The 14,471-nt window shown below is 40.3% G+C and overlaps 2 protein-coding genes across 2 annotated transcripts in view; both read left to right on the top strand.

Annotated features, from left to right (window-relative positions):
- DNAH8 (dynein axonemal heavy chain 8) overlaps positions 1-14,471 on the top strand; it is a 438,788-nt gene that overhangs the window by 119,397 nt on the left and 304,920 nt on the right. The window contains 1 exon segment of the mRNA XM_056137311.1: positions 327-446. Within this exon segment, the coding sequence (XP_055993286.1) occupies positions 327-446 (120 nt within the window).
- On the top strand, positions 7,842-8,310 carry LOC130044684 (cytochrome c, somatic-like). The gene has a single exon (XM_056137313.1). It carries the CDS (start codon positions 7,936-7,938, stop codon positions 8,251-8,253), a length of 318 nt encoding a protein of 105 aa, XP_055993288.1. The 5' UTR covers positions 7,842-7,935; the 3' UTR covers positions 8,254-8,310.

Here is a 14,471-nt window from a genome sequence, read left to right as displayed (position 1 = left end):
GACGGAATACCCACCAAATTATATTTGCATAAATACATCAAATTTTGTTTATTCATTATTCATCCACTGATAGACATTTGTGGTTTTTACACCTTTTTGCTATTGCTACTATTGCTGTTCAGAACATTGGTGTGTAGTTATATGTTTGAGCCTCAGTTTTCTGGGGGTGGGGAATTAGACCACACCTGGCAACACTCGGGGAACACTACAGGCTCTGCACTCAGGAATTACTTCTGGCAGTGCTCAGAGGACCAAATGGGATGCCAGAGTTAGCTCTCTAAATTTAGATGAAAGAGGAGTTTTCATTCACATTTTTCTATTGGTAGATCAATGACTTGTGTGAAATGCATATCGACACTGTTCTGAAGGAGATTGCAAAAACTGTGCTAATTTCCTTGTCTGATAAAGGTGCTACCAAAGTGGAAGATATGCTGACTCTCAATGAGGTATGCACGCTTTTATTGCACTTTAATCAGTGAAATACCAAGTTATAAAGTTAAAATGTGAATTTGCAGTCTGAATGTAATTTTGCATTTATAATTTAAAAAAATTAATAGGGGCCACTTCTGACATTACTTGTGGGGGCCATTAGGGCTGCACCCTCTGATAGAATGGGGTTCTAGGGCTCAACCTCATGGATTCATGCATGCTAGGCATATGCTCTACCACTTGGAACTGTCTTTTAGTCCTACACCCTAGCTTTTGTGGGATATTGTCAGCTTTAAAATATATGATTTAAACTGCACAAGCCCACGGTTGTACTCAGGATTTATCTTACTAATCACTTTATCACTGTATCACTGTCATTCTGTTGTTCATCGATTTACTCGAGCAGACACCAGTAATGTCTCTCTTCATCCCAGCCCTGAGATTTTAGCAGCCTCTCCTTACTTGTCTTTCCTGATGCTGCTGTATTAGAGGCTCTTTCAGGGTCAGGGGAATGAGACCTGTTATTGTTACTGTTTTTGGCATATCGAATACGCCACAGGTAGCTTGCCAATATCCTTACTAATATCTTACTAATATCCTTACTAATATTACAATATGCAGACTAATATCTTCACCTAATGCGATCTTCACTTGGGCTCCCAAGCAGTTCACTGCTCTTCCTTCCCTCTACCACAATTGTCCATCCTCATGGTTTTCATTACCTTTCCTTTAGGAAACTGGGAAAGTGGACTGACCACTGACACCTCCTATGCCTACTTACTTGATCTGATCAGTGTTACAGTTTAGCCAGATGTTGTCTCTTACTAAGTTCTGCTTGTATTGTTTCCTCATTCCCATATCTACTACTGCATTCTAGTTTAGGCACTTAGGGATCATTTTAAATTTAGTAACTAATGTGGTCTAACTGGGCTCTGTCCCCCATAATACCTATAATACCATCTAACCCCATAATACCTATTCTGAGCATAACCACCCTCTCTGATTACGGAAAATTTGAACTTAAGTCTTTTCATGTCCATGGCCTTCAATCCCTACAGGATAAAGCATCCTCCTCAACATCACTATGTATTAAGTTAATTGAGTCTTACCTATCTCAGGAGAGTAAAACAAAGGCTCCTTTCCTGTCATTTTTTGAGGCTTGACACATAGTACAGTATCTCTAAAAGGTTTTCACTTGAGGGGCCTGAGCAGGTAGGGTGCTTGTCTTGTATGTGGTCAACCTGTGCTCAATCTCTGGCATCCTATATTGTCCCCCAAACCTGCCAGGAGAGAAGCCAGGAGTGATCACTGTGCACAGAGCCAAGGACTGAGTCCTGAGCACTGCTGGGTATGACCCCAAAACAAAACAAAACAAATTTTCACTTGATGCCTTGAACTAATCTCTCGCCTTTCTTGCCTGCCATGTGCTTCTACTTCACTCTGCTTATTTGGGTTCCCTTGCAAGTGTCCTTTTCAAGACAAATAAGGATGATTCTATTCCAAGAGGTCCAGTGTGTCCCATGGGAAATGGGTGCTCTTGCTCATTCTGTGAAATCCTTTTTCTAAGCGTTTCCTCCCAGACCCCCTCCTATTGGCGCAGCATTGCTCACCAGGACCTTGCCTCAGGGATGATCCAGCCCCTCTGTCCTCTAATTTAGACTACATTGGTAGAGGTGTCCAAGGAGTTCTTTCTATGTTCCTTACCCTTCTCTTTCCCAGATCTCTTATTAGTCAGCAAGCTTCTCTTCTGTAACTCAGGGCAGGAAATGGTCTAAGTGTTGCCTCGTCTACTAAGAACTGCCTCTTCTGTAAAGTATAGAATATTAAAATTATTTTTCCCAGCTTTGAGACCTTGACTGTAACTGAAAAGACATTAGATGACCCATTTTAACAACCAGGTCCCTGGGAATGCAGATGTTGAATTATTGTACCATATTGGCCATTTGTTCCTTTTAAGGTTTTTATTCTTTTTATTTTTATTTTTTTATTCTTTTTATTTTGTTCACGTTACAAAAGGGATACCAGTTTTATTGGGTTATTATTTTCCAGGTAAAAAGGTATATTTTCTTCTATTATTTTCTTTTTTCTGAGTTTCTTATTTATTATACACTGTAAGAGACATAAAATTAGTTTCAATTTTTAATAAGCCCTGAAAATATGTTTTTAAAATGGTATTGGTTTGCATTACCAGATCATTTTGCAGTCAGATCTTTGCAGGTAACAAAAGAAATAGGATTATCAAAGCAGAAGAGGCAGGAAAATGCAAGATTATGATACTAGCTCCCTGCCTCAGAACTAGCCTTGACCAAAATATGGTAACATATAACATCTGACCACCTTAGCTTTCAACAACTTTGTCATAGTTTATTTTGCCGGCTTATATCAATAAAAGCGCTTTCTTGACCCATTTTTAACAAACAGGAGACTGGCTGGTCAGGCTGGGAAACGGGGAGCAGTGTTTGCCCTGGGGACTGCTCCTTCCTTTCTCAACCCATCAGTTTTCTCCCTGCCATTTTTTGAAGTATCAGATAGATCGATCAACTGCAGATGTGTGCACATGCACGTGTTTTTAGTAAGTTCATTGTCTGTCTGTCTGTCTGTCTGTGTGGAACAGGTTGTGCTGGAACCAGGTTGAAATCAGAAGTAGGAATTCTAGAGAAGTCAGTGAGTGGTGCACATGTACGTGTTTTTAGACAGTTCATTGTCTGTTTGTCTGTCTGTCTGTGTGGAACACTCGAGTGCTGGAACCAGGTTGAACTCAGAAGTAGGATTCTAGAGAAGTCAGTGAGTGATATGCAACTCAGGGATTTAAGAAGTGTAGTTGTTTCTGGAACTTGCTAGGCAAGGTTTAAACGAAGATTTCTTATCAGAAAGTTACCTACAGAGAAAGCAGAATTCTCAATCTAAATTTCTTATTGGAAGAACATTAATGGTTATTAAGAGTTGTAATTCTTTTGAACTTAAGAATCTATACTGTCCAGGAAGAGCTGCGGAATTAGATCCTAAAACTAAAGTGAAATAAGAGTTTAGAGAAAGCAAGAACTTATCTTACAAGCCTCAGCTAACATTTATGAAAAATCTGTAAGAGGCAGTTCCCTTTTCTCACAGAAACCTAGCAGTTCTTAGATATGCAGATCTAGCCAGGCCTGATCTTTTGGGATGTAGATTCCAAGCTCTAGCAGACTGGTCTTTGGGAGGCAAGCCCAAGTGCTTGTAGCTTGTGAAAGTGCTTGTGAAAGGTTTCAGTTTGGTTTTGTATCTTCTTTCCCCAGGCCAAAATTACTGGCCTGCAGATGTAAAGAAACAATGTACATTTTGTTGCCTCAAGGTTCTTTCTGTAACTCCTTTTGATGGCACCACTATATTGCAGAGGTACTATGATCTATATAAGGGAGATTTCAGGGCTCTCTGGGGAGACACGTGCATCAGAGAACCTGGGAAGATGGGGCTGAGGACAGAAGCTGAGAGAACAAAGGAGCACGTGCTTGAGAGATCCTGGGGCCTCCATGACATACATCTCTTCCATGTAATAAACTGCTGCTAAGACCAACTAGCTTGGCCTCATTTGCTTCCTTCTCCTGCCCATCGCCATCCACCTCCCTGGAGTGGGGGAAACTACCTAATAGGGGCGGTGGGAAAGATAGATTGTTGCCATCCTTTTTGTGTTTACACAGCAATTCAAGTATTTTCTTATGCTAATATCAAAGTTTGGTAAAAAAACAAAGGGCTTTTTCTGTGTCTGAAAGCATGTTTGTATTCTTGTGGAATTGTTAAAAGTACCTGTTGTAGAAAGCTCATGATTTTAAATAAGGTACAAGAACTATTGAAATTAAGCCAAAGGTTTTATCATGTTTTATATTAATTGGTGGTTCAAGGGTTTTATGCTGTTATATCAATGTATATATTTTTATCTGCATTGGATTAGAATATTTGACCTAGAAAATCTTGTGAGTTGAAAGAATGTGGTGCATAAAAACAGGTTCATGTTTATTTTAAAATATGAGTTTCTAGAGTTATAAAATTGGTTGCAAAGTTTGTCCTACCAGTGCTCTATCTGATCTCTGAGACTCTTGGTAACTAAAATTTCTAGGGCTACTTAGCAATAAGTTGTATTGAATTAGTCTCAGATGTCAGCCTGACAATTTGAAGCCATAGCATTGCTTGTCTAGTGCTTGAAAGTGCATGCTATTATTTTGATAATTTTATTTTATGCCAAGCTTTGTCTCCAGGTATGAACCTGGCCCTGACCTGAGAACTTTGTACCTAAGTGTGAAATGCTTTCTGTTTCATGATAATCTATGAGTGTTTTAATCTTTTTGTATTTGTGTTTTCCTGTAAATCAGAATTTTAAGATGTCTCCTGGTTAATTTCTAATGTAAAGTGATCTTTTGCCCAGTGGATATACCTTGTAAAAGCTTTAATTGTGAGCATTTAAGGCATTTTGAATATCTATGGAACTGATCTAATGCTTTTGAAATAGTACTGCAGAGTACAGTTTTGTCAAGTGAGATGGTTGGTAACTTGTGTCTAAATTTGGGAGATCACATTGTACATTGTACTACTATAGATGTATGTCATAAGTCAGAAAGATAATGGATGGAGATATCGTCAGTGGGAAGAAAGGAAAGGAATTCTGTTAAAGTGAAGTTGATTTTTAAATGAATGAAAGTTACAGAATGTATGTAAAGGAATGTGTAGAAGGTTTGAGGTTGTTCTAAAGAAAAGGAATTGGTCAAACTGTTATAAGAAACGCTTTAAATCACATGCAGAATTCTTCTAGCACCTTTGTGGTAAGATCTATGGAAAAGATGATTGATGGATTATCTGGACTCCTGTTACAGTGCTCTTAAGATCATTGAATTTTTCAAAAGTTGCAGGAAATCAAGGGTTTTGACATGGGATTAAAAACATGTTAAATAATTAAAGCCATCTACCACAAGCCTACAGCAAGCATCATCCTCAATGGGGAAAAACTGAGAGCCTTCCCTCTAAGATCAGGGACGAGACAGGGATGCCCACTCTCTCCACTGCTGTTCAATATAGTACTGGAAGTACTTGCAATAGCGATTAGGCAGGAAAAAGATATTAAGGGCATTCAGGTAGGAAAGGAAGAAATCAAGCTCTCACTATTCGCAGATGATATGATACTCTACTTAGAGAACCCAATAACTTCCACCAAAAAACTCCTAGAAACAATAGACTCGTATAGTAAAGTTGCAGGTTATAAAATCAATACCCAAAAGTCCATGGCTTTCCTATACGCAAACAGTGAGAGAGAAGAAAGCAACATGAAAAAAACAATCCCATTCACAATTGTGCCCCAGAAAATCAAGTACCTAGGAATCAGCTTAACTAAGGAAGTAAAGGACCTGTACAAAGAAAACTACAAAACGCTACTTCAGGAAATAAAAGAGGACATGAGGAAATGGAAAGATATCCCCTGCTCATGGGTCGGGAGACTTAACATTGTCAAAATGGCAATACTACCAAAAGCATTGTATAAATTCAATGCAATCCCTATAAGGATACCCATGACATTCTTCAAAGAAATGGAGCAAACACTCTTGAAATTTATATGGAACAATAAGCCCCCACGAATAGCTAAAGCAATTCTTGGGAAAAAGAAAATGGGAGGAATCAACCTCCCGAACTTCAAACTGTACTACAAAGCAGTAATAATTAAAACAGCATGGTACTGGAACAAAGGCAGAACTGCAGACCAATGGAACAGGGTTGAATACACTGACATCTCTCCTCAATCATATGCTCATCTAATCTTTGATAAAGGTGCAAGTAATGTGAAGTGGAGTAAGGAAAGCCTCTTTAATAAATTGTGTTGGCATCACTGGACGGCTACATGCAAAAAAATAGGCTCAGAACTCTGCCTAACACCATGTACAAAAGTAAGATCAAAATGGATTAAAGACCTCAACATCAGACCAGAAACCATAAGGTACATTGAAGATAAAGTTGGCAAAACCCTCCATGACATTGAAGCTAATGGTATCTTCAAGGATGCCACGCCACTGGCCGAGCAAGTGAAAACAGAGATAGATAAATGGGACTATCTTAAACTAAGAAGCTTCTGCACCTCCAAAGAAACAGTGACCAAAATACAAAGACAGTCTACAGAATGGGAAAGGATATTCACCGAATACACATCTGACAAGGGGTTGATATCCAGGATATACAAAATACTGGTTAAACTCCACAAGAAGAAAACATCCAACCCCATCCAAAAATGGGGCAATGAAATGAACAGAAACTTTCTCAAAGAAGAAATCCGAATGGCAAAAAAGCACATGAGAAAATGCTCTACATCATTAATCATCAGGGAGATGCAGATCAAAACCACAATGAGATACCATCTCACACCTCAGAGACTGGCCCACATTCAAAAGAACAAAAGCAACCGATGCTGGCGTGGATGTGGCGAGAAAGGGACACTCCTTCACTGTTGGTGGGAATGTCCACTGGTTCAGCCCTTCTGGAAAACAGTATGGACGATTCTCAAAAAATTAGAAATTGAGCTCCCATTTGACCCAGCAATACCACTCCTGGGAATATATCCCAGAGAGGCAAAAATGTATAGTCGAAGTGACATCTGCACTTGTTTGTTCATTGCAGCACTCTTTACAATAGCCAGAAACTGGAAGAAACCTGAATGCCCAAGAACAGATGACTGGTTAAAGAAACTTTGGTACATCTACACAATGGAGTACTATGTAGCTCTTAGAAAAGATGAAGTCATGAAATTTACATACAAGTGGTACAATATGGAAAGTATCATGCTAAGCGAAATGAGTCAGAAAGAGAGGGATAGACATAGAAAGATTGCATTCATCTGGGGGATATAAAGTAACAAAGTATGAGATTAATACCCAAGAATAGCTGAGATCAGCACCAGGAGGATTACTCCATAACTTAGAGGCCAGCCGGGTATCCTAGAGGAAAGGGCAGTTCAGATAGAGAAGGGAGCACCAAATAAAGGATATTTGGAGGATCCTCCCAGGAGGGGAGATGCATGTCGAAAGTAGACTATGGACTGAACATGTTTGCCACTCAATGCCTCTTTTGCAGACCACAACACCCAAAAGGAGAGAGAGAACACAGGGGATTTCCCTGCCACAGAGACAGGGGGGATGGGGGGATGGGGGTGGGAGGGATATTATCCATGGTGGTGGAAAATGGGCACTGGTGGAGGGATGGGTATCTGATCATTGTATAATTGAAACCAAAGCACAAAAAATTGTAAATCTACAACTTTAAAAAAAATAAAATAAAATAAAGGGAAAAAAAAAAAGAAGTAGCCTAAATGTTCATAAAACATAGGATATAAAATGCCCTGTGAATTTAGTGCAAATACATGTTAGTCATTGAGTTGAAAAAAAAAAAATCATGTTAAGACATAGGAGCGGGCCGGCGTGTCCTTGGACTTAAAGAGCCGGACGTCGGACTCGCGGAGCGGACTCTCTGTGTCACGTGAGACGAAAGCGAGATTCAAAGATGGGTGATATTGAGAAGGGCAAGAAGATTTTTGTCCAGAAGTGCGCTCAGTGCCATACCGTGGAGAAGGGAGGCAAGCACAAGACGGGGCCCAATCTCCATGGTCTGTTTGGGCGGAAGACGGGGCAGGCCGCTGGATTCTCTTACACCGATGCCAACAAGAACAAAGGCATCACCTGGAATGAGGACACGCTGATGGAGTATTTGGAGAATCCCAAGAAGTACATCCCTGGAACAAAAATGATCTTCACTGGCATTAAGAAGAAGACCGAGCGGGCAGAGTTGATAGCTTACCTCAAAAAAGCTACTAATGAGTAATAGTTGGCACCGCCTTATTTATTACAAAACAAATGTCTCATGACTTTTTTATGTGTACCATATTTAAATCCATCTCGTTCACCAGAATTCAGATCATGAGTGACCCATAGCGTATTTTTGTTGGGCAGCCCTTATTTAAATAAGATTGGCTTGTGTTTTAAATGAGTATGATCAGTTTTTTTGAATTAATGATAATTCCAGGTCAGCAAGTGCAATCACTGTCCCTTTCCAAAGATATGATTGAACTTAATTCGTCACATTCACCTTTCCAAGGGATGGAGATGGCCATCTCAAACCTGTGGGAGAATAGTTTTCTATTCAGATTTATAGAACCGGCTATATTAATATATCTAAAGATTGAGGATATCACTGTCTCCTTAGGTTGTTTCTTAGCCTGATGAGATTAGTTGGCAGTGACCTTATATCTTTTTCTTAATTGTGGTAATTAAAAATTCCCTATATCTAAAAAAAAAACATGTTAAATGGTATGCTTTATCTCTACAGATTTTAGCTTCTCTGACTAGGACCCACAGCAAACAGGTGTATTACATCTCTGTGAGTAAAGTGAAATACTTGCTTTTCTCTTCTTTTGTACCTTCAGTATGTTTTTTGATGTTTCATGGCACTATGTTGGTTTGCATAAATCCAGATAAGTCTTTCCTCTCTGTAATAGGGTCTACCCCTCATGCAGATAGGAAAAACCAGCCATGGGACCCCAAAGCCCTCTTCCAGGGAAACAGTCAGGGGATCTGTCTAAATGACAGGAGCAGGGATTTAACAGGTACTGTTTCAAGTACCCTACAAACCTCAGGGTGACCCTAGAGGCAGGCTGGCTCGAGAAAAGACTGGAAACCATCACTGCTATGGAGAATGAGGAATCTAGGACTCTGCAATGACTAACTCAGTCTGGGCCTACTCTCAGCGTCAAGGAAAAACCTGGAAACCAGGATTTCTCCAAGCCCTGAAGAAGGGATGGGATGGATTCCTTTCTGCCAGGACATCTCTGTGGAAAACGAGGACCAAAGCCACAACCCGAAGGCTCGAGGCCATCCATACAGTTCATCCCAGGACATCTTCTGGCCGGGCCTGGGTAGCTCTGACGTGCCAGATAAGATTAATGCCACTATTGTTGTGTTTCCTGTCTTTAGCTGATTCCCAGGACTTCTCAGTAAATAATTGGGTATCCCAAATGGAGAGTTCTCTAATCTTACTGTGTTTATGCAAAATAACAAGTCAGGTTTGTTAAACTATCTTGCAACGTTTTAAAATGAAGGTGGAGAGAAAACCATAACTTTCTGTAACTTGCTTTTTGTAAGAATCAGATTCTAATTCTACAGAGGTGATTGAATAAATGTATTCTAATCTTGATCTAAAAGGTACCCCCTTTGGGGAAATTTAGATAAAACTTAGTTTACTGTCTGTAGGTAAAACAGCCTAATCTGTGAAGGGACTCAATGTTATACATGCTGTCACTAGTCTGATCCGAGCATTGAAAGCCAGAGCTTTACTAGGGTGAAGCTCATCTCAAAGTGCAGAATTGCTTTCCCCCGGTCTGAATTGGCCAAAGTGTCGAGAAAGGCATCTAAACTGGTTAAATTAGAGTAGATTAATATCTAGTTCTAAAATATTGTGAATTTTCTTTCTATACTTTATGCATCTCATTTTCTGTGAACAGTCATTTGGAGAGAACAAGAATATTATCAGGTCTTAATTTCTGTTGCATTATGGGATTAACAACTCCTGGACCAATGCAATGGAATATTATTAAAGTGTTATGTTTTAACACTAGTGAGAACCATCTTCCATAGGGAGGAACTGAACAGCAAGTAAGATAGAAGTAATTCAGAACTGTGCTTTCTGTGCCATTAATGAACCTAGTGGAAATCCTGAGCCTCCTTTCCTAACACCTGTTCAGCATCAAGGAACTTAGAGGTGAATTGGCAGCTTGACCTTATACAAATGATCAAATGTTCATATGTTCAAGGTATAAATATCTGTTGGTTCTCACTGATAGCTTCAGTGTATGGGCAGAAGCTTTTCCAATCTGTACTGAGAAAGCCAGAGAATGGCTTGGTGTTTCTGTGTCCATTAGAAAAATCTGGACACAGGAAGTCATATTATCAACCAAACCTGTTTGTAGAGTTAATCCTTTTCATTGTTTTAATGATAGAGATGGGTATGGCATTATGTTGCTTTGGTTTCTGTTGCTTTAACTCTTTTTAAGACCTCATTGAGAAATCTCTCACATCCCTGTTCAAGATAGTCTCCCAAAACCTGAGAGGACTCGACCTTCGACCTGTTGTTCCTCAAGAACAGAGGGCTTTGCTCTGATCTGGTGGAGGGATGCTGTTTCTACGCAGACCACACTGAGGTTGTCAGAGACTCTATAGCCAAGCTACGGGAAGGCCTTGAACGACGTCGGAGAAGCCTGGGAGAATTGGTTTGAGTCTTGAAGATCCTCCTAATTCTGGGCAACAATACCGGACTCTACCCACTGAGGGAAGCTGCTCTTAACCACGGGTCCTTGAATAAGGCCCCGATCCCCTCACGATCTCTAGGATTAGAGATGCTCATTAAAAGAAGTGGGGAATGAAAGAATCCATATTAGGGCATCAAATTTTTGTGTACTTTAGCTAACTTGCAACATTGCTTTCTGTAAAACTGCTTGGCTGCTTTGCACCTGGGGGAGAGGGGACTTGGAAAGTGAACAGGGCATAACTTCTTTCTAAACCAAGTGTGACAGGATTCAGGTGTATTTACTGTTCCTGAAATGTATTGTCTCAGTAAAGCACCCTGCAGATTTGGGTAAAGGATAACTCAGGATGTGGGTAAAAGGTAAAGGTAAAGGCCCTCCCGTTGATCGTCGATTTGCTCGAGCGGGCCCAGTAACGTCTCCATTGGAGACTTTGTTGTTACTGTGTCTGGAGGATGTGGGTGGTTGGGGGAAATTGCCCTTTCCTGGAGTGTATTGTCTCACTAAAGCACCCTGCAGACTTGGGTAACTCAAAATGTGGATGGTCAAGGGGGATTACCTAAGGCTTAATGATTCCGGCTATAACCTTGCTTGTGCTGACAATTGATGTACGTAAATGCTGATCTTTGAATCTATAGGCTAAGGAGTGAAGTACTTTTAAATGGATTGGTTAAGAAAGTATATAAAGGTAAAAGGTAAAGGCCCTCCCGTTGATCATCGATTTGCTCGAGCGGGCCCAGTAACGTCTCCATTGGAGACTTTGTTGTTACTGTGTCTGGCATATCGAATACTCTCGGTAGCTTGCCGGGCTCTCCGAGGGGGCGGAGGAATCGAACTCGGGTCGGCCATGTTGGCCGCGTGTAAGGCGAATGCCCTACCCGCTGTGCTATCGCTCCAGCCCAAGAAAGTATATGTTGTTACAAATCTATTGGCTATGAAATGCGCGGGCTTTGCTGTAACGGCCAGTGAAGGCCTATATGAGATCCCCTTTGAAGAAGTTTGGGGCTCTCAGCCACTGCCCATTTTTGGGGTATGCTGCGGAGCCCCAGCATGCTGGTCTAAATAAACCCCGTTTTTACTCCTGCAGGAATTGTGTCTATCTGGTCTCTCCGTGCCTCCCAGGGCTAGGGAACTCCCGATCCCAACAGCATTTACCCTCCTATCAATGTATTTGAATATATTTTTGGCTCTGAACTCTATGTTTTCTCTTTATCTGTATTTAGTTATCTAATTATAGAAGTTATTTTATTATTCTTTTCCAAGTATGTCTTTTTTTTATAAAACCCATTCCTTTCTCATATCTTTAATTCTATTTTTATTTATACATTTGATATATATTATAATAATTTCATTCTATAAAGAATTGAGAGTCTAAATCTATTCCTTTCTCTTTCTGCTAGCTCGTACTTTATGTGGCTTATTTATTTTCTTTTTAATACTTTGGGTTGTGAGCTAATGAGCACATGTTAATTTGGTTGAAAACTTAATTCTCATGCTTCTTTCTTCCTTAACTCCTGTATAGTTGCCTGGGAGCTTTCTGCTTTGAGACCGCTTTGTTAGTTTTCAGGAGTAGTGTAAATTTGAGTTTTTGGGGGGTGGGGCAGGGATATACCTGACTATTCTCAAGGCATTTTATTTGCTCTGTGATCAAGAATTACTCTTGGTGGTGCTCAGGGTCCATTTGCAGTGACAGGGATCAAATTATGGGTACAAATTTTGTTCAACTTCTTGCAATGCAAGTGCTTTATCCCTGCACTATCTCTTCCACCCTGAATTCAAGTCTTAAACCTTCCTGTATGCTAGTGATTATAAATCCCTGAGGGAGAATTTCCCTCCATCCCAGAGCCTAGCTAGGATACTTCTTTTTAGTTGGGGGTTCTGGAGAGGGAGAGGGTGGATGGAGGTGGTTGGAGGGGATGTTTGTGCTACATCCAGCAGGGATTAGGACTTCCTCTCAACTATCTCCTCAGGCATTACTCCTTGAGGGGCTTAGGGGAGCATTGTGGGGTGTCAGGGATCAAACCTCGTGGGCCATCTGCAGGTTAAGCACCCTTCCTGCTGTCTTATATTTCCGGCCTCCCTAGGCAGATTTTGTTTTCCTTTTTCTTGAGAAGGTAAATTTATTTTTCTGATGTAGTGTGGGGGACAGATCTTAGTTACAGATCCCACTTTATTGAGAGCCAAGGCCTTAATTGGTGTTTGGGTTCTCTGTGGGGAAATCTCCACTGATATTTATGCGTTGATTCTATAGGCTTCCATTTTACCTTACACTTCTGTTGTTTTAGAGTTCAAGGTTTTCTAGGTAGAGTATGTCATCTGAGAGTTTGACGTCTTCTTCTCCTATCTGTAGCCCTTAATATATCTTTCTTGCCGAATTGACTAATATGTCTTTCTTGCCTAATATGGCTGCAACTTCCAATGCTATATTAAATAATAGTGGTGAGAATGTGAGAATGGGAAACCTTGTTTTGTGCTTGATATTTTTTATCCCCCCACACTTTATTTAAATACTATGGTTTATTTATATATACATAATTATTTATTATATATATATGGGAGTGAAGATAGATGGTCGGCAACTACACCACCTCTGCATTGCTGATGACATCGTTCTAATAACACCAAACATCAGCCAAGCGGCACAAATGCTGAACGACTTTAACCGTGAATGTGGAAAGGTCGGACTACAGCTGAATCTTACGAAGACAATGTTTATGAGAAACAGCCTTGTTCCTGACGCTCCATTCGCTCTCAACGGAACCACCATCTCCGAATGCAACAGTTACATATACCTAGGTCGAGAAATCAACATGATGAATGACCTGGCACCTGAGTTGTGCAGGAGGAAGAGAGCGGCTTGGAATGCCTTCAAGAACATTGAAGAAATAACTAAAAGGACAAAGAACCTCCAGCTATGAGCACATCTCTTTGATTCCATTGTTCTTCCTGCATTAACATATGCCTCAGAGACCTGGGCCCTACGCAAACAGGATGAGAACGCTATTCGGGTCTCTCAAAGAGGAATCGAAAGAGCTATGCTTGGAATATCTCGATTCACTCAAATGAGAGATAGAATCCGGAGTTCTGATCTTCGTCAACGCTCAAGAATCAGGGACGCTATCTCATTTGCCAAGACATCAAAAATCAGATGGGCTGGACACGTAATGAGGTTTACAGACAACCGCTGGACTAGAGCCATTACTAATTCCTAGAACGAACAGATACCATTGGGCTACGCTAGCACGCAACCGGAATGAATGGAGATGTTACTGGCACCCACTCGAGTAAATCGATGAATAACGGGGATTAAGTGATTAAGTGAAGATGCTTTATGATGATTTGTTACAGGCGTTCAATGTTCCAACACCAATCCCACCACCATTGTTACTTTCCCTTCACCCTTGTCTCCATTTTTATCACTATCCCTAAAACGTGCCATGCTTGCTCTTATAGGGAAGCTTCCGTTGTTTTCACCATGGAGTATGTTTTTGCACGGGCTTGTTAATATGTTAAGAAAAGTTCCTTCAACCTCTATTTTATTCAGAGGATTTTTTTTTATCATGAATGAATTTTGGATCTTGACAAATGCTTTTTCTGTGTCTAATGAGAAAATCATATGATTTTAATTTCCTTTGTATTGTTGTATTATATATTGACTTGCATATATTAAATCATTCTTGCGTTCCCCAGGATGAATTCTACTTGGTAATGGTGTATGATATTTTGTTGAATTTGGCTTGCTAAT

This window comes from Sorex fumeus, unplaced genomic scaffold, assembly GCF_029834395.1.
Source record: "Sorex fumeus unplaced genomic scaffold, SorFum_2.1 ptg000123l, whole genome shotgun sequence".
NCBI lineage: Eukaryota > Metazoa > Chordata > Mammalia > Eulipotyphla > Soricidae > Sorex > Sorex fumeus.
This window is presented reverse-complemented; position numbering and strand designations above follow the sequence as displayed.

Coding starts and splice junctions, on each gene's coding strand:
- LOC130044684 (XM_056137313.1), top strand. CDS start 7,936: ATGGGTGATATTGAGAAGGGCAAGAAGATTTTTGTCCAGAAGTGCGCT.